Raw genomic sequence first — 19,678 nt, forward strand, 5'->3', positions numbered from 1 at the left:
GTTTAAATAATTATTTGCTATATCAATTATCAAGTGTGGTAATGATCTATACACTTCTTAAGAAACCAGATTGTTAAATTTCAGATCCTCCAAACTGTTCTCTTTTGTTCAAAGTTGACTCAGAAGAATCTCTTCACCATTTGAATTTTCCCATAAAAATATTTCTAATGAAAAATAAACACTTTTAATCAAAGTTCTGCAAGTGGACACCATCAAAGTACCACAAGGCTGTGCAACTGAGTAGGAATGTTCTGGGGTAGAAGACGAGAACAGTATTTTATCTCAGGCTTCTCTAAGTTGCTGAGGTATGTTGATAGGATTCATGGGTATATGAAGCCCTGAATTTATGTTTTGATTATATGTGCATTTTTCTGTGAAAATAACCTATAGATTTCAGCAGATTTTCAAATGTGTCTGTAACCTCAAAAGGCTCACAAACATCTCAGTAATTTTTAGACAAGATTATTTCACATCTCTCAACCCTGGTTGCTTCTTTTTGTGAATTTAAACTAAAAGACTTGAAATGAAGATACTAAGTATTGCTATAAAAATAAACTGATGATATAAATCTCAGGAGATTCATTGCACTGGATATCTTGGAGAAGTTTTCCCAAGATTTAGGTATTGGTTACTTAATTTCTTCTTCACAGCCGTCTTCATTTCCTGGTTTCTCAAAGTATAGATAAGTGGATTCAGAAAGGGGGTAAAGATGGTATAGAAAACAGACAGAACTTTGTCCACCAGGAAGTTGGTGAAAGGCCACACATATATGAAGATGCAGGGCCCAAAGAACATTAACACAACTAGGAAATGTGCAGTACAGGTAGAAAAAACCTTAGATGATCCTGTGGAGGAGTGGTCCTTGATAGTGACAAGAACAATGACGTAGGAGGTGAGCAAAAGCAGAAAACTTACAAGAGCAATCACACCACTAGTTGAGATCATGAAGATTCCAAGAACATAGATATCTATACAAGCCAGCTGGATGACCAAAGGCAGGTCACAGAAGAAACTGTCTACAACATTGGGACCACAGAAGGGTAAACAGAGAGTAAAAGCTAACTGGCTCATTGTATGCAGGAAGCCCACTGTCCAAGAAGTTACCACAAGCCCAACACACACTCTTTGGCTCATAATTGTTGAATAATGGAGAGGTTTGCATATGGCAATGTACCTGTCAAAAGACATGGAGATCAGCAGCACAATCTCAGTCCCAGTGAAAAGGTGCAAAAAGAATATCTGAGAAATGCAGCCCTCAAAGGAGATGGTCTTATGCTCGGCAAAGAAGTCCATGATCATCTTTGGAGTGGCAAAGGAGGACAAGCACATGTCAATGAGAGAGAGGTTGCTGAGGAGGAAATACATGGGGGAGTGAAGGTGTGGGGTGCATAGGACTGTGAGCAAAATCAAGCAGTTGCCCAACATAGTTAGTAAATAGAAAACAGAAAACATCACAAAGAAAAAAATCTGGAGCTCAGGAGAATCAGTAAGTCCAAGTAATACAAATTCAGATACTCCAGAATGGTTGAATCCCTCCATGATCTGCAGACTCTGCTCTGCAATGACAAAATAGGACAAAATTACAGAGCTAGAAAATGTGACACTTCTACAATTACACATGAAGGAATTATGGTATCAATAATTCACAAGAACACTGATTACCTAAAAGCCAACTAATAACTATCTCAGTAAAGATTTTTCCTTTTGGCACAAATTTAACAATTGCTATCAGATATCACTTCAAATGGACAACTTCTTGATTTTGACCAACATCAGCACATTTTGGGTTATATTCATCACATACCCACACACTAATATTCTGGATACTAAGGAGTTATATAATCCATATTTATAGAGGAAGAATTACACTAAGTGTGCTCTACTTATTATTCAGGTATATAAAAAATTAAATGATGGTTGAAATCTCCAAGCTTTCTGTTAAACAATAACAATAAAAATATGGTGATGTCAAATCCATTATTGTTGACACTGGATTTAACTAACAGTTTAACAGAACAATTTCAGAAGACCCATTTAGTGTCTCCTATCAGGGTAATAACTAGTGACCTTCTGTTTTCTCAGCTACAGAAAAAAATCCAGTTCCACCCTTACTTTATTTGCAAATTTTCAAATTGTTTTCTCACTATTGATAAGTACTATTCTTAATACTTAAATATATAAATAATAAGTTACTTTCTTGACCCCATTAAACTATTGATAACCAAAAGGTGTACCTATGAGCTTTTCTCAATTTTATTTTATGATCCCATAGAGACATTTGAAAGAGAATATCCCTCCTTCTCATGCTACTCCAACAAAACTATTTTTTTAGACTAGAAAAAAATATATTCTACAACTGGACAAAGAGATACACAAGATAAGTGTTGGACATCCTTGAGTACCATAATGCTCAAAACAAAACGAATTTAAAAATCCACTTAGACGGTGGTATCTCAAGGTGACACAGGAGCCACTTGGGGGAGGGTGGGAAAGACACGTTAAGGACTCAGACTCATTCTTCAAAATTGAGTTTGTAATTTGCAGCACATTTCAAGTTCTGCAAATACCTTCTGTGATTTTTTTTTAATTTAAATAATCTCCTGTTTTTCCATGACAAAAAATTAGGTTTCATAAACCATTTGCAAATACTCAAATTGTTCTTTCAATATTGATAAATATCTGTAAAATTTATCAGAGAACAATAGTCCAGAAATATTAAAACTGGACTGTGGCAAAGTAGTTCAAAGGGTTAAGGTGTCCTTACCCTGCTGTGTGGCCTTGATCTTACCTTGATCTTGATCGAGAGATTACATTAGATAGTCTGTATAAAGCACCTATCATATTTCCTGGGCAGCATTTAAGAATTCTCTAGGTTTCAAAATTCATAGTTAAGAATACTGTTCTGAAATAATCAGCTTGTTTTAGTTCATTAATAATAATAATTACAGCATAAATATTCAAACCTAGTTTCAGTACAGGGATTTAGGAAAAGACATGCTCTTACAAAAATCGTTTCATCTTTTTGAAGTTAAATTACTTCATTTTAAATGAAAATTATGAGTACCTTGATATATTAAATGCACTGAAAATACTCAGCCTCACACATTTGAGTATTTCTTCTGTTTTCCTAACTTGATAATGCAATTAGTAATGGAAACACAGAAACTATTATGCCTAATCTATATATATGTAGATATGTATATGTATATAGGATGAGTATATTGTATATTCATTGTAACTGAATAAACAGTTGTCAGAATTTTTTCTCCTTTCATCTACAGAATTCACATTTAATTCCTATTTACTGGAACCATCTATCTTTACATCTTCGTTATTTTTTTTCTTTGCTACTCCATTATATTTGCTCTATAGAATTATTAAATGAATTGTTTTTGCCACCTGAAGAACACAAAACACGACCGCTTCCCAAGATCCTTAATATTATTTCCAGATTTTAACCTACCAGTTATACATCAGGAATCAAAAACACCATGTAGTTTGAGAATCACAAGCCTACTGAAATCACCATGATTCTTAGTAAGCATCAAAAGCCTGGAGTATGGATATAGGTTTTTCCCATTCCTGGTATAAAAACCTCTAGAAAGCAGCGACATTCAGGAGATGAGGGATTAGACACTCCTGTCTACTTGCAGTGGGAGTTATTAAAATGTTGAATTGACTTTTCCCAAAGTTACAAGAATTGTGGAGTGTGTCTTTGCTATTTAAAGTGAGGATACACCCATGATGAAGCAGTCTTCATTAGAGAAAGAGCATAATTGGGACTGGACTGGGAGAAGGACACCTTTGAGCAACATCAAGGAGCATTTTAGTAGCAAAAAATTGCTCCTTTGAATATAGAAATTGTCCCACCTTTAAGCCACAGTGTTCAGTGTCTCAATGTTGGAAAATTACTCTTTTAGGCTAAGATACTTTGTCACCAAAAAAACAAAAAATACATATATATATATATATATATATATATATATATATATATATATTGCTTACTGGAAGAATCATATAAAGGTATAATCTGCATTAAAGTTTTTGACAGGACACTAAAAATTATTGCAGGCTAGTAGGTATAATGATATCTGCCATCACCAGTAGGTGAAATCTGGGGAAGGAGAAGTTGGAAAGCCCAAAGTAATAACAAGAAGTTAAGACAGGTACTTTGCAAGTAACCTAGAAAAATGGTGTATGAATTAAATTACACAAATGTAAAGCATTTAGCACAATACCTAGCATAGAGAAAGTAGTGAATAAAATATAGAATAACTAGTGGAGGTGATTCTAAATAACATTATTTTTTGAAATGTCCGTCACACATAATTCAGGAAAATACCAGATGTAGATTCTCAACCTGAAACAATAACTGAGGATGTTGCCATATTTACTTAAATCATTCATGTGTGGATTGCTCTTCAAACACAACTTTCTCCTCAAATAAATACCTCAGTAATTTGAACTCCTCATAGCTATACTACCTATCCTACATTCCCCAGAAGGCTAGCAGTAGAGTCCAAGGAAATCTTCCCTAGATGACCACATTTCTTACAGACTTTGAAATAATAAACAACTTTGTTTTGAATATTTTTACAATTTCTGTAAAGAAAGGAAATTTTTTAAAAAGCCAACTAACAGAAGAGCAGTTGAAAAAATTCACTAAATTTTAAATATTTGCCCAATTTTTAAACTTTTTTAAAAATTTTTATTTATTTTAAGAGACAGCAAGTGAGAGAATCCCAGGCAAGACCCGTGCTGTTAGCAAGGAACCTGATGCAGGGCTTGAATTCATGAACCATGAGATCATGACCTGAGCTGAAACCAAGAGTCGGATGCTTAACCAACTGAGCCACCCAGGCACCCCAATCTATATTTGCCCACTTGAAAACAAAAAGTAAATGTATACAGACATTACCAGAGTTAACCTGGAAAGGTTAAGAGAATTAACAGAAAGATAATAGAAATAAAAGATAATTCAGAAAGAGTACGAAGGAGTTTGGGGGCATTATGCAACTGTTCTGTATCTTGGTTGCAGTGGTGGTTACATGAATATTACATGTCTTAAAATTCATAGCACTGCATACCAAAAGAAATCAAAACCAATTTTAATTTAAGAGAATTTATAAAGTATAATTTTAGAAAGCAAAACCAGATAATTTTGCTTACAAAGTAAGCAAATAAAACTATGAGCTTTCTTATAAACCAACACTAACCTAATAAAATATATAGTAAAAAAAAAAAAAAGCCTTTTCAGATAAGCAATAGAATACATAGAGTAAATAGGAATAATCTTTTTTTTTTTTAATTTTTTTTCAACATTTATTTGTTTTTGGGACAGAGAGAGACAGAGCATGAACGGGGGAGGGGCAGAGAGAGAGGGAGACACAGAATCGGAAACAGGCTCCAGGCTCTGAGCCATCAGCCCAGAGCCCGACGCGGGGCTCGAACCCAAGGACCGCGAGATCGTGACCTGGCTGAAGTCGGACGCTCAACCAACTGCGCCACCCAGGCGCCCCAATAGGAATAATCTTAATCAGAAAGGTGTTGGATCTATGTGACAAGCTATAATACTCTACAAAAGGAAAAAAGCAAATTAAGGTACATGCTGTGTTATTGGAAGGCAAAATACAGTATCACTTACAGTATCACTAAAGTAAATTTTTTTTATTGAAGTACAGTTAACATACAGTGTTATATTTTCAGGTGTACGATTATGTTACTCAGTGCCCATCATGGTAAGTGTAGCCACCAAACAATGTACCACATTAACCATATTAATAACCATATTCCCTATGCTGTACTTTTTTCTCTGTGACTTAATTTATTTTGTACTATAAATTTATACCTCTTAATCCCCTTTATTTCCCTCGTCCCCACCCCTCCCCTTTGGAAACTACCAGTTCTCTGTATTTAAGAGTCTGGGTTTTTTTTGTCTTTTTCTGTTTCTTTATTTCTTAAATTCCACACCGAGTGCAATTCTATGGTATTTGTCTTACTTTGACTGATTTCACTTAGCATAATACTCTCCAGCTCCATCCATGTCATTGCAAATGGCAAGACTTCAATTTTTGTGGCTGAATAATATTGTGTGTGTGTGTGTGTCTTCTCTTACCGTTCATCAGTTGATGGACACTTGGACTGCTTCCATATTTTGCTTATTGTAAATAATGCTGCAATAAACATAAAGGTACATATCTTTCAAATGTTTGTGTTTTGGGGCAGGTAAGTACCCAGTAATGAAATTACCAGATCATATGGTGTTTCTATTTTTAACTTTTTGAGGAACCTCCATAGTGATTTCCACAGTGGCCACACCAGTTACATTCACACCAATAGTGCATGAGCGTTCCTTTTTCTCCACATTCTAGCCAACACTTGTTTCTTGTGTTTTTGATTTTAGCCATCCTGACAGATGTGAGCTGATATCTCATTATGGTTTTGATTTGCATTTCCCTGATGTTTTAGAGGTGTTGCACACCTTTTCATGTGTCTGTTGACCATCTGTATATCTTTGGGAAAATGTCTAATCAGGTTCTCTGCCCATTGTTTAATCAGGTTGTTTGGGTTTTTTTGGTGTTAAGTTGTATAAATCATTTTTGTATTTTGAATATTAGCGTCTTATCATATATATGACTGAAAATATCTTCTCCTACTCAGTAGGTTGCTTTATCTTTTTTCATAGTTTGTTTTGCTGTCCAAAAGCTTTTTATTTGATGTAGTCCCAATGGTTTATTTTTGCTTTTCTTTCACTTATCTCAGGAGACCTATCTAGAAAAATGTTTCTATGGAAGATCAAATAAATTACTACTTATGGTTTCTTCTAGAGTTTTACAGTTTCAGGTCTCACATTTAGGTCTTTAATCCACTTTGAGTTTATTTTTGTGTATGGTGTAAGAAAATGTCCCAGGTTCACTTTTGCGTGTAGCTGTCCCATTTTCCCAGGACCATTTGTTGAAGAGATTTTCTTTTCCCCATGGTGTATTCTTTCCTCCTTTGCCATAGATAAATTGACCATATAAGTGTGGGTTTATTTTTGTGCTCTCTATTTTCTTCCATTGATCTCTGTGTCTATTTTTGTGCCAATACTGTTACTGAGAGATAAAAAAGGAAAGAAGCCTTGGTTCTTTTTGCTGCCACTGTGAAGAATAACAGGACAGGAAAATGAAAGTAAAGCAGAGCAGTTTTACTAAAGTATACACCAAGGGAGGAACAGGCCAGTTAAGAGAGACAAAGGCCCCAGAAACTCTGGGGTATGAGCTTATATCAGTTTTTTTCTCTTTGGGGTGGTCCTAGAGTAGCAACATTTGAGTGACAGGCCTGGATTATATAATGATTAGCCAACCATGCATGTCTTTTACCAAGATGCATTTGAAATCCCTGCACAGGGTAGGAAACCACATTATTTCCATTCTAGAGATAGAGGTCCAATAAGGACAGGCAGCTGCTTTCTGCACAAATGCAACAAGCACAACAAATTTAACTCTTCTTCTGCTAGGATGTTGTAACTGCAAGCTGACTGCTAAATGAGTGGGATGGAGTGGTCCCAGCGTGTCCCTTGGTTGGGGCTCTCTGTCAGGACGTCTAAGGTCCATCCTCCTGTTGCACATGCCAAGCTTCCTGCCTATCAAGTACCATACTACTTTGATTACTACTACTTCATAGTAGATCTTTTTTCTAAAGTTTATTTATTTATTTTGAGAGAAAGACAGTGTGAGCAAGGGAGGGACAGAGAGAAAGGGAGAGAGAAGGAATCCTAAGCAGGCTCCGCACCGCCAGCTCAGAGCCCAATGTGGGGTTCAAACCCATGAAACCATGAGATCACGCATGACTTGAGCCAAAACCCAGAGTCGGACACTTAACTAACTGAGCCACCCAGGTGCCCCTGGAGTATATCTTTAAATCTGGGGTTGTAATACCTCCAGCTTTGTAACTCTTTAAGACTACTTTGGCTATTCAAGGGCTTTTGTGGTTCCATACAAATTTTAGTGTTATTTGTTCTAGTTCTGGTGAAAACTGCTATTGGTATTTTGATAGGGACTGCACTGAATATGTAAGAATGCTTTGGGGAGCATGGATATTTTAATATTAATTCTTCCAACCCATGAGCATGGAATATTTTTCCATTTGTTTGTGTCTTCAGTTTCTTTCATCAGTGTTTTATAGTTTTGGAGTACAGGTCTTTCACTTCCCTGGTTAAGCTTATATAAATGGGATTGTTTTCTTAAAGTCTCTGTCTGCTACTTCATTATTAGTGTATAGAAATTTAACAGATTTCTGTATCTTTTCTATCTGCAAATTTACTCAATTTTTGTTTTAGTACTTTTTTAGTAGAGTTTTTAGGGTTTTCTAAGTATAATACCATGTCATCTGCAAATATGGACTGTTTTACTTCTTCTTTACCAATTTGGATACCTTTTTTTCTTATCTGATTGCTATTTTGAGGACTTCCAAGATAAGTTGAATAAAAGTGGTGAGAGTAGACATTCTTGTCTTGCTCCTGATCTTAGAGGAAAAGCTCTCAGTTTTCACCATTGAGTATGATGGGATAGCTATGGCTTTTTGCTTTGGGCCTTTATTGAGATATATTCCCTCTAAACCTGCTTTTTTGAGGGTTTTTATCATGAATGGATGTTGCACTTTGTCAGATTTTTTTTTCTGTGTCTATTGAAATGATCATATATGATTTTTATCCTTTCCCTTGTTAATGCAGTGTGTCACATAGATTTGTAAATGTTCAACCACACTTGCATTCTGGGTATAAATTCCACTTGATCCTGGTGAATAATTTTTTGATATATTGTTGGTTTAGTTTGCTAATATTTTCTTCAGGATTTCTGAATCTATGTTCATCAGAGACACTGGCTAGTAGGGTTTTGTTTTGTTTTGTACTGTCTTTGGTTTTGGTATCAGGAAAATGCTGGCCTCCTAGAATGAATTTGGAAGGTTTCCTTCCTCTTCTATTTTTTTGGAATAGTTTCAGGACAGTGGGCATTAACTCTTCTTTAAATGTGTGCTAGAGGGGCGCCTGGGTGCCTCATTCCGTTAAGCAGCCAACTTCAGCTCAGGTCATGATCTCGCGATCCGTGAGTTCGAGCCCCGCGTCGGGCTCTGTGCTGACAGCTCAGAGCCTGGAGCCTGTTTCAGATTCTGTGTCTCCCTCTCTCTGACCCTCCCCCATTCATGCTCTGTCTCTCTCTGTCTCAAAAATAAATACACGTTAAAAAAATAATAAATGTGTGCTAGAATTCATCTGTGAAACCATCTGGTACTGTACTTTTGTATCTGGAGAGTTTTTTGATTACTGATTCAATTTTGTTGCTAGTAATTTTTCTGTTCAGATTTTCTGTTTCCTCATTCAGTTTTGGAAGGTTATACATTTCTAGGATTATGTCTATTCCTTCTAGGTTTTCTAATATGTTGGCATATGATTTTTCATAATATTCTCTTATAACCCTTTTTTAATGGTGTCCTTCCTTCATTTCTGACTTCATTTATTTGAGTCCTCTCTCTTTTTTATTGATGAGCCTGGCTAAAGGTTTATCAATTTGGTTTATATTTTCAAAGAATTAGCTCCCAGTTTCATTCATTTTTTTCTATTGTTTTGTTGTTTTTGTTGTTGTTGACACTATTTCACTTATTTCTGCTTTAATCATTATTATTTCCTTCCTTCTACTGGCTTTTGGCTTTGTTTGCTCTTCTTTTTCTAGATCCTTTAGGTGTAAGGTTAGGTTGAGATTTTTCTTGTTTCTTAAGATAGGCCTATACTGCTGTAAACTTCTTTTAGAACAGCTTTTCCTATATCACCACACAATGGTTGTGTTTTCATTTTGATTTGTCTCTGTGTATTTTTTATTTCCTCTTTGATTTCTTGGGTAACCCAACCATTATTTAGAAGTACATTAGTTAGCTTCCATTTATTTGCTTTGTTTCCAGATTTTTTTTCCTGTAACTGATTTCTAATTTCATACCATTGTGGTCAGAAAAGATGTATTTTATTATTGCAATCTTTTTTAATGTATTAAGATTTGTTTTGTGTCCTAACATGTGTTCTATCTAGGAGAATATTCCATGTGCGCTTTAAAGAATGTGTCTTCTGCTGTTTGGCGATGGAACAGTGTGTGTGCGTGTGTGTGTGTGTGTGTGTGTGTGTGCGTGTGCGTGTACGTACACACACATACCGTTGGCTTTGAATGACACAAGACTGCATAGATCTGTTTCCTTGTTGATTTTCTGTCTGAATGAACTATCTCATTGATGCAACTGGGGTGTTAAAGTCCCCTACTATTATTTATTGTATTATGATCAATTTCTCCCTTTTTCCCTGTTAATAGTTGCTTTATGTATTTAGATGCTTCCTTTTGGGATGCATAGATATTTGCAATTGTTCTATCCTCTTGTTGGAATGTTTCCTTTATCTTTCCCTACAGTCTTTGCTTTAAAGCCTATTTTATTGGTTATAAGTATTGCTACCTCAGCTTTCTTTTCACTTTCATTTGCATGATGTTTTTCTATCCCCTTACTTTCAATCTGTGTCTTTAGGTCTGGAATGAGTCTCTTGTAGGCAGCATATAGACGGGTGTTGCTTTTTAATTCATTCTGTCACCCTTTGTCTTTTGATGCAGCATTTAGTTCATTTACATTTGAAGTAAGTACTGATAGGTGTGTACATATTGCTATTTTGTTACTTGTTTTCTGGTTGTTTTTGTAGTTGTTTTCTGTTCTTCTCTTGTCTCCTCCCTTGTGCTTTGATAGCTTTCCTTAAATTGTTATGCTTGGATTTTGTTCTCTTTTTTGTGTGTGTATCACAAGGTTTTGATTTGTGGTTACTATCAGGCTCATATATATCATCTTAGGCATATAGCATTTCTATATTAAGTTGATGGTCATTTAAATTCCAAAAACACTAAATTTTAACTCCCCTCCCTTTTATGTGTATAACTTTTTACATCCTTTTGTGAATCCCTTGATTAATTTTTGTCAATATAATTGATTTTTACTGCTTTCATGTTTTAACCTCCCTACTGGTTTTGTAAGTGATTAATCTACTACCTTATTATTTTTTTTAACTGCCAATTATGGACTTTCCTCCTTTCCACTCAAAGAATTCTCCTTAACATTTCTTGTAAGACTGCTTGAGTAGTGATGAACTCCTTTAACTTTTCTTTGGGAATCTCTTTATCTCTCCTTCTCTTCTGAAGGATAGCCTTGCTGAATAGAGTATTCTTGGCTGCAGGTTTTTTCCTTTCAGCACATTTGAATATATCACCACTCCCTTCTGGCCTGCAAAGTTTCTGCTGAAAAATCAGTTGGTAGCCTTATGGAGTGTCCCTTGTATGTACTATTTGCCCTTGCTGCTTTAAAAATTCTTTATCATTACTTCTTGCCATTTTAATTATTATATGTCTTGATGTGGACTTCCTTGGGTTGATTTGGGTGGTGGCTTTTGTTCCTCCTCCATCTGATATCTGTTTCCTTCACTAGATTAGGAAAGTTTTCAGCTATGATTTCTTCCAATATGTTTTCTTTCCCTTTCTCTCTCTCTCTTCTACTGGGATCCTTATGTGAATGACATTATGCTTGATGATGTCACTGAGTTTCCTTAACCTATTTTCATTTTTTATTCTTTCTTCATTTTAGCTTGCCTGCTTTCCATTGCCCTGGCTTCCAGATTGCTGGTCCTTTCTTCTGCTTCTTCTAATGTGCTATTGATTCCCTCTAGTGTGTTTTTAATTTCTGTTATTGTGTTCTTCATCTCAGACTGGTTCTTTTTTACATTTGTGATCTCTTTTTTGAAGGTCTTATTGAGATTCTCCACTCTTTTTTAAGTCCAGTATCTTTATAACCATCACTTTGTCTTTATCAAGCATATTCCTTATCTCCATTTAAGCTTTTTTGTTGTGATTTTGTTCTGTTCTTTCATTTGAGACATAATCCTGTCTCCTTATTTTGTCTAACTCTGTCTGTTTCTATGTATTAGGAAAGCCAGCTATGTCTCCTGATCTTGACTGTAGTGCCCTTTTGAAGAAAAAGTCATGTGGTGCCTTGTAATGCACACACTCTCTGGTCATCAGAATCAGGCTCTCTAGGGGTGTCTTCTATGGGTCCATGCATCCTAGTGTTCTGGCTGAGCCATGTTTCCTTCAGATCAGTTGGCTGCAGTGGCCCACTTTGGCTGCTGTGGGTGCATAGGGCAGGGTTTGGTCGTGTGCTGTTGAGAAGTCTGAGGCTTCCATGGGCTTATAGCTGGGCAGTGTCAGCAGTCAGGCTAGCTGTCTGCACTCATTCTGTCAGTCTGTCACAGTTACTTGCACAGTGAGCTGCAGGGTACTCTCCCTGGGCTGCCCACTGAGAGATTTTTGTTTGTTAGTGGAGCTGGCATTCAGACCAGTTACTTGTCTGCCGGAATTGTGGGCACTCTGCTGTGTGTGGTTATCTTCCCTACTCCTCAGGACAGGAATCACTTTGGGGTGGCACCAGTCCCTGCTGGGGCTGCCTGCAGGGTGTGTCAGGGCAGGAGCTGCTTTACAAGGACCCTGTAAGTGGGGCAGGTCTGCCTGGGAATGCAGGAGTGGGGAACATGGTAGCAAGATAGGTGAAGAGTATTCATGCTGGTTCTCACAGTGCTGGCCTATCTAGGCTGGAGGAGGGGAAGAGAAATGGTGCCCATCAGCACTTTTATTTTTGGATAAGTCTTCTAAAACTCCCTGCCTTTCCTGGATTAGTAAGTACATCTCCTTCATATACCCAGGCACTTTTCAAACTACTGCATCTATGTTGTGTTTTCATTTGGTTGTTATGCTGGCTATATGGTTATATGTTACAGTAACTCAGTTTCTTATTGCCCTCCAGCACTTCGAGAGGTTATAGAGCTAATAAACCCACTGATTTTTAAAATACTTGGAGTTAAGCCCCATTCCTCTTCCTAGTGTGAGTCCCCCATGCTTGGGGTGCCTGGAGAGTGGTCTAATCCTCTTTCTTCTCCATGATGGTGGGATCCCTCCCATGGGTGATTAGTTTCTTAAAGAGGTTTGGTTCCCAACCACATCTCTGCCCCTCCTACTCTTTTTAACGTGGCCTCTTTACTATATGATTAACTGTAGAAGATCTGTTCTGCCAGTCTTCATACTGTTCTCAAAGTTAGTTGTACAGATGTAGCTGCTATCTCAGTGGGTTCATAGGCTGAAGGATTCTCCTGCTCCACCATTTTCCTGAACTCCAGCAACAATAAGATTTTTTTTAATTAACAAAATAATTCCAAAGTTTGTCTAGAGGCAAATAACTGGAAATATATTTTGGGGCACCTGGGAGGCTGTCTTTAAACCCCACGTCAGGCTTTGTGCTGATAGCTCAGAGCCTGGAGCCTGCTTTAGATCCTGTGTTTCCCTCTCTGTCCGTCCCCAGCTCACACTCTGTCTCTCTCTCAAAAATAAACATTAAACAAAGAAAACAGAAGAAAAATAATTGAAAAATTAATGGCTTAGGGACTTTGCAAATTTGATAAAAGCTATTCTCACGTAGATCCAAACAAAAAAAAATATGGGAAATCACTATTTTATATGTATACATAAAATAATGTAATTGATGAAAATCAATGATAAAAATGAAAAATTGTAAAGCAGCCAGAGAAAAAATAATACATGATACATAGGGAGAAACAAAGATGCATGACTACAGATTTAGTAGTCATTCTTCTAATAAATTCCAAAAGTATGCGCAAATAAAAAGGCAATGGGAGTGGGATATTTGAAATATGAAAAGAAGGTGGGGGTAGCAGGACTCTGTCAGCCCAGAATTCTATTCCTATCAAGAAAGTCATTCAAAAAAATAAGAGTTTTCAAAAACTGAAATGCTGAAATATGCATTATAAGTAGACCTGTACTCAATGAAAGCTAAAGGCAAGTTTTCATGTAGAAGGGAAATAATATCAGATGTGAATCTGAATATACAAAAGGGAATAATAAAATATTAAATATATATATGAGTAAATATGTAAGATTTTCTCATTTTTAAACTCTTTAAAGCAAAAATAGTAACAATGTGCTGTAGGTTCCATAATACATATAGCAATAAAATGTATGAAAACAGTAACACAAGGGAACAGGAAGGCAGAAATGGAAATATACTATTCTAAGATTATAATAAAGTTATATTAATTTGTAATATAGAAATTAAGAATGCATATTCTTAATAAGAATGCATACTTAACAATGTAAATCCTAGAACAACCTGGAGAAAAGAAAAAAACAATATACTAATTAAAGAGAAAAAATAAGAACAAATGATACAAATAGAAAAAAAAGCACAAGATGATAGATTTAAAAACAATACTGATGAGTACATTAAGTGTAAATGAAATAAACCATGTATTATGGAGTAACCATATACTGGAAACTACAAGTGTGAGCCTTAAACATTTTTAAAAATTAATATCCACATCTTAAAAAGTAAACTGATGAAATTAGTTTAAAAATATTTTATTCAACCAAATATATCTAAATATTACTTCAATATGTAGTAGATGCAATCTTTTTTATATACTTTTTCATACTAAGTCTTTGAAATCTGATATGTATATATAGCACACCTCAAGTCAGACTAGCCAGAATTTCAGTGCTAAATAGTTTCATGGGGCTAGTAGTTACCTTATTAGACAGCACAGGCCTAAATACTCCAATTAGACTTTTCAGAATTGATAAAAAAGATGGTGTTACAAGAAACCCATTTCAAATATTAAAGATGAGTTAAACATCTAACAAAAAAATCATGCAAATATGAATTAAAAGTCTGAAATGACTATATTAAAATCAACAAAGTAGACTTCAGTACAAGTAATATTATGAAAGAAGGGAATAAATGACAAAGAGGTCAATAACTGAAGAGAAAATAACAATCCTGAATATGTATGCATCTAGTAATAGATCTTTGAAATACACAAAGCAAAAAGTGGTAGAATTAAAAGGAGAATTAGAGAAACTACTTACATATTTTAGATTTCAATGCCCCATCTCAGTAAATGATTGAGTAAACAGAAAATTAGTAAGTATATAAAAGACTTGAACAACATTATCAACCAGCTTGTTGTAACTGAGACATCTAGCAACTGCACCAAACAGCTTCTTTTAAAGTGTTAGGAAATATTAAGGCCTTCATAAATCCAAAAGATTTGAAATGCAAAATATGTTTTAATTACAATGCAATTAATTGATTTGGAAATCAGTAAGAGAAAGCAGTCTGAAATATCCCAAACATTTAGAAATGTATTTCAAAATACATTCTGTGTATTTTGAATACAGTATATTTCAAAATAAGTTGAAGAAGAAATCACAATAGAAATGAGGAAATATTTTTAAATGAATGAAAATGAAAACATGACTGATCAAAATTTATAGGATGCATCTAAATCAGTGCTTAGAGAAAAATGTATGCCATTAAATGCTCATATTAGAAAAGAACACTCGGGGCACCTGGGTGGCTCAGCTGGGTTAAGCATCCGACTTTGGCCTAGGTCATGATCTCACAGTTCTCTGGGGTTGGAGCCCTGCATGGGCTCTGTGCTGACAGCTCAGAGCCTGGAGCCTGCTTCAGATTCTGTGTCTCCCTCTCTCTCAAAAATAAGTAAACATTAAAAAAATTAAAAAAGAAAGAAAAGAACAGAACAGTCCTCTCTGGCATTCTGTCCTGCAAATTGTACATGTTGAGTTCTCCCCCTAGAAACTCAAGTCCCTCTTAACACAGAGTCTGCAGACTTCTCTAAGTTTCCTGTCCTTCATTGTTCCCCAGAAATTCTGTCAGGAAAATAAGTTAGGAAACCACAGAACTTACCTGTTTAGTTTTTGGTTTTACCATTTGTTGCCTGATGTTCAGTGTCTTGAAATCTGTTTTGTAGATTTTTTTTTTCCGTTGCTCTAAGCAGGAGGGTAAATTCAATTCCTGCCTCTCCATCTCAATCAGAACCAGACATCCTGGTTTTGAGAACTGGTTAAAAGCTTTAAATATAGGGGCGCGTGGGTGGCGCAGTCGGTTAAGCGTCCGACTTCAGCCAGGTCACGATCTCGCAGTCTGTGAGTTCGAGCCCCGCGTCGGGCTCTGGGCTGATGGCTTGGAGCCTGTTTCCGATGCTGTGTCTCCCTCTCTCTCTGCCCCTCCCCCGTTCATGCTCTGTTTCTCTCTGTCCCAAAAAAAAATAAATAAAAAACGTTGAAAAAAAAAATTAAAAAAAAAAGCTTTAAATATAAATGACAGAGTTTATTCACTTCATATGGCAATAGTGTTACAAATCGTACGGATAAAATGAGCACAACTATTTTTAAAAGTGAGCAATTCACATGAAAATTGAATACATGAAAAAATATAAACACTGTTTGCAATCGTTAAAATAGAAACCTCTACTAGATATAATACTTTGATCTTTTCTAAATGCAGATCTTTAAAAGAGAACAAATACTGGTGTTAGAAATAATGAGGACAGATAATTTCATATATTTTGGTGGAAAATTAAATTGATAGAATTTCTATGTATATATCAGTGTTTATATCTTGTGATCTAAAATTGTGCTTCTAAAAATTTATTCCCAGAAAATTAAATAATTGTGAAAAGTTGTATTTAAAACAATTTAAAAAAAATTTTTTTAATGTTTATTTTTAAGAGAGAGAGAGAGAGAGTGTGAGTGGGCGAGGGGCAGAAAGAGTGGGAGACAGAATCAGAAGCAGGCTCTGAGCTGTTAGCACAGAGCCTGATGCGGGGCTCGAACTCAAACTGTGGGATCATGACTTGAGCCGAAGTCAGACACAATCCACTGAGTCACCCAAATGCCACTAAAACATTTTTATATGAACTTAGCTTAAAATAGCAAAAATCTAAACTTAGAAAGGCAGAGATTAAATATCAAAAATGATAAATAATACATTGTTATTTAAAGAGTATTGTGATCTGTATGTACTTCTTTGAAATATAACTGTAATATTAAGAGAAAAGAACAAGTTTTAAACTCCGAATATAATATGACCCAATTTTAACAAAATAGTAACTTATTTATATATGTAAACTGACAAAATTTTAATATTAGGTATTTCTGAGTATTTAACTTTCACATTCTTTAATTCATTTATTTAAAAAATATTTACAGGCACCTTCTTTGTTACAATAGTAACAAACAAATCTGTGCTTTCATGGATGTTATATAGCATCACGAAGAAAGAATAAAATAAATATATGGGACATAGGTCATGTTAAAAAATAATAAGTGCTATGAAAAAAAGTAGTGCACAGAAGGGGGATACAGAGTATTGTGGAAATGCATTGCAAATTTCAATATGGTAGTCAGGAAGGTTTCACATGGAAGGTGACATTTGTGGGAAGGTCTGAAAGAAATTATGAAGCGAGTCATGCCAGTATCTTGGGAAAGCACATTCCAGACAGAGGAAACAAGTCAGAGGTCCTAAGGAGGGAGTAGCCTAGCATGTTCAAGGGTCAAGAGACCACTTAGGCTGAACAGAGTCAGTGAAATGGGCTGTAGTAGGATAAGAGATCAGAAAGTGAAAAGGCTTAGGAATTGGGGCATGCATACAGGGTCATATGGACTTTATAAGTAAAAAGGAACAACTTTTAGCTCTTTAAGAAGTCATTGAAGATCTTTGTTTCAAGTTTTTATTTAAATTCTAGTTAGTTAACATAGGGTATAATACTATATGTAATATAGTAACATATATGGTAACATACCAGTGCTCAACACAAGTACCCTCCTTAATACCCATTACTCATTTAGTCCATCCCCCACCCACCACCCTGTATCAACCCTCAGTTCTCTACAGTTAAGAGTCCCTTATGGTTTGCCTCCCTCTCTCTTTTTTTTCTCCTTCCCCTATGTTCATCTGTAAATCATATGGTATTTGTCTTTTCTCTGATTGCTTTTGCTTAACATAATACATTATAGCTAGATGCATGCACACACACACACACACCCCTATGTATTCCACATCTTCTTTTCCAATCATCAGTGGACATTTGGGCTCTTTCCATAATTTGGCTATAAACATTGGGGTGCATGTGTCCCTTTGAATCAGTGTTTGTGTATCCTTTGGGTAAATACCTAGTAGTGCAACTGCTGGATTGCAGGGTAGCTCTATTTTCAACTTTTTGAGGGATCTTCATACTGTCTTCCAGAATGGCTATACCAGTTTGCATTCCTACCAACAGTATAAACAGGTTCTCCTCTGCATCCTTAATAACATCTGTTGTTTCTTGTGTTAACTTTAGCCATTCTGACAGGTGTGAGGTGATATCTCATTGTAGTTTTGATTTATATCTGCCTGATGATGAGTGATGTGTATCTTTTCATGTGTCTTTTAGCCATCTGGATGTTGTCTTTGGAAAAATGGCTATTCATATCTTCTGCCCATTTCTTAACTGGATTATTTGGTTTTTTTGGGTGTTGTGTATCTTAATAAGAGGAGAGATATGATACATATTTTAACCAGATCATTCTGAGAAAAAAACTACAATAGAACATGAGCATAAGTGAGACCAGTGAAAAGGCTACAGCCTTAATGTAAGCAAGAGATGATGGTTTGGGCCTAGCTGGCAGAATTTGAGGGAGAGATGACCTAAATCGGTAATTTTATTGTCATAAAAGCAATCCAGACTTGTTAATACATTCTATTTCCAATCTAAGAGAAAATATTTCTAAAATACTATGAATCCAAGACTTTGGGCCAGAGACTAAAAAGATGGAATTATAGTTTTCTAGGTTGGGGTGTGGGGTAGGAGGGAGGTTGTGATGAAGGAAGATTAGGGGTAGCCTGGAATGTTATATGTGAGGTGACATTAAAACACGAAAGTAGAGCTGTGGCAGTGGCATAAGGCTGCTGGGTAGAGGAGCTGAGAGTTTATGAGAAAGATATAAAGAGAAGTTATCAATATTTCTTAGATGGAATTCAAAACCAAGGAAGCTTGGTAGCTAAGGAGAAACTACCAAAGAAGAATGAGGAACAGCTGGCTAAGTGGAGGCGAGACTATGAAAGTGAAGACTTTTGATAAGGCAGTGATGCACTATGTCAAACGCCACTTAGAGGCACTACACTAATGTAAAATATTAATGGGGGGGGGCGCCTGGGTGCCTAAGTCCGTTAAGAAATCAACTTGGGCTCAGGTGATGATCTCACAGGCTCTGCACTGACAGAACCTGGAGCCTGCTTCAGATTCTGTCTCCCTCTCTCTCTCAAATGAATAAACATTAAAAAATATTAATAGGGGAGCATATGTATGTATAGTGGTGGGCAGAAGGTGTATGATAACTCTATTTCCTGCTCAACTTTTCCGTAAACCTAAAATCACACAGGAAAAGTCTACTAATTTTTAAATCTAAACAATGTTTGAGGAGCTTTTCTGTAAAAAAGAAGGGGGAAATGAGATAATATGTAGAGGGGAAAAGGCAGTGAAATTTTCTTTAATATGAAAGAAATGTGATTATGTACCTAGAAAAAGAATCCAATTGGGAAGAAAAAGTTAATGGTGCAAAAGAGAGAAAAAATAATTACCAGAAATTGCCTTTAGTAGCAGAGAGGATGAATTCTGATGCATAGATCAGGGAGTGACTTTTGTAGAAGCAGTACCAAGCGACCCAGTTTCAAGAGAGATGAAAGGGAACATGGTCCCAGATGCAGGTATATGGGTAGA

General features: G+C 35.9%; 1 protein-coding gene across 1 annotated transcript; it reads right to left on the bottom strand.

Moving 5' to 3' along the window:
- Nucleotides 1-579: 579 nt before the first annotated feature.
- LOC115517183 (olfactory receptor 4K2-like) lies at nucleotides 580-1,542 on the bottom strand. Its single transcript, XM_030320303.1, has one exon. The coding sequence runs from the start codon at nucleotides 1,537-1,539 to the stop codon at nucleotides 580-582; it is 960 nt and encodes a 319-aa protein (XP_030176163.1). The 5' UTR covers nucleotides 1,540-1,542.
- Nucleotides 1,543-19,678: the final 18,136 nt, after the last annotated feature.

This window comes from Lynx canadensis, chromosome B3 (genome assembly GCF_007474595.2).
Source record: "Lynx canadensis isolate LIC74 chromosome B3, mLynCan4.pri.v2, whole genome shotgun sequence".
NCBI lineage: Eukaryota > Metazoa > Chordata > Mammalia > Carnivora > Felidae > Lynx > Lynx canadensis.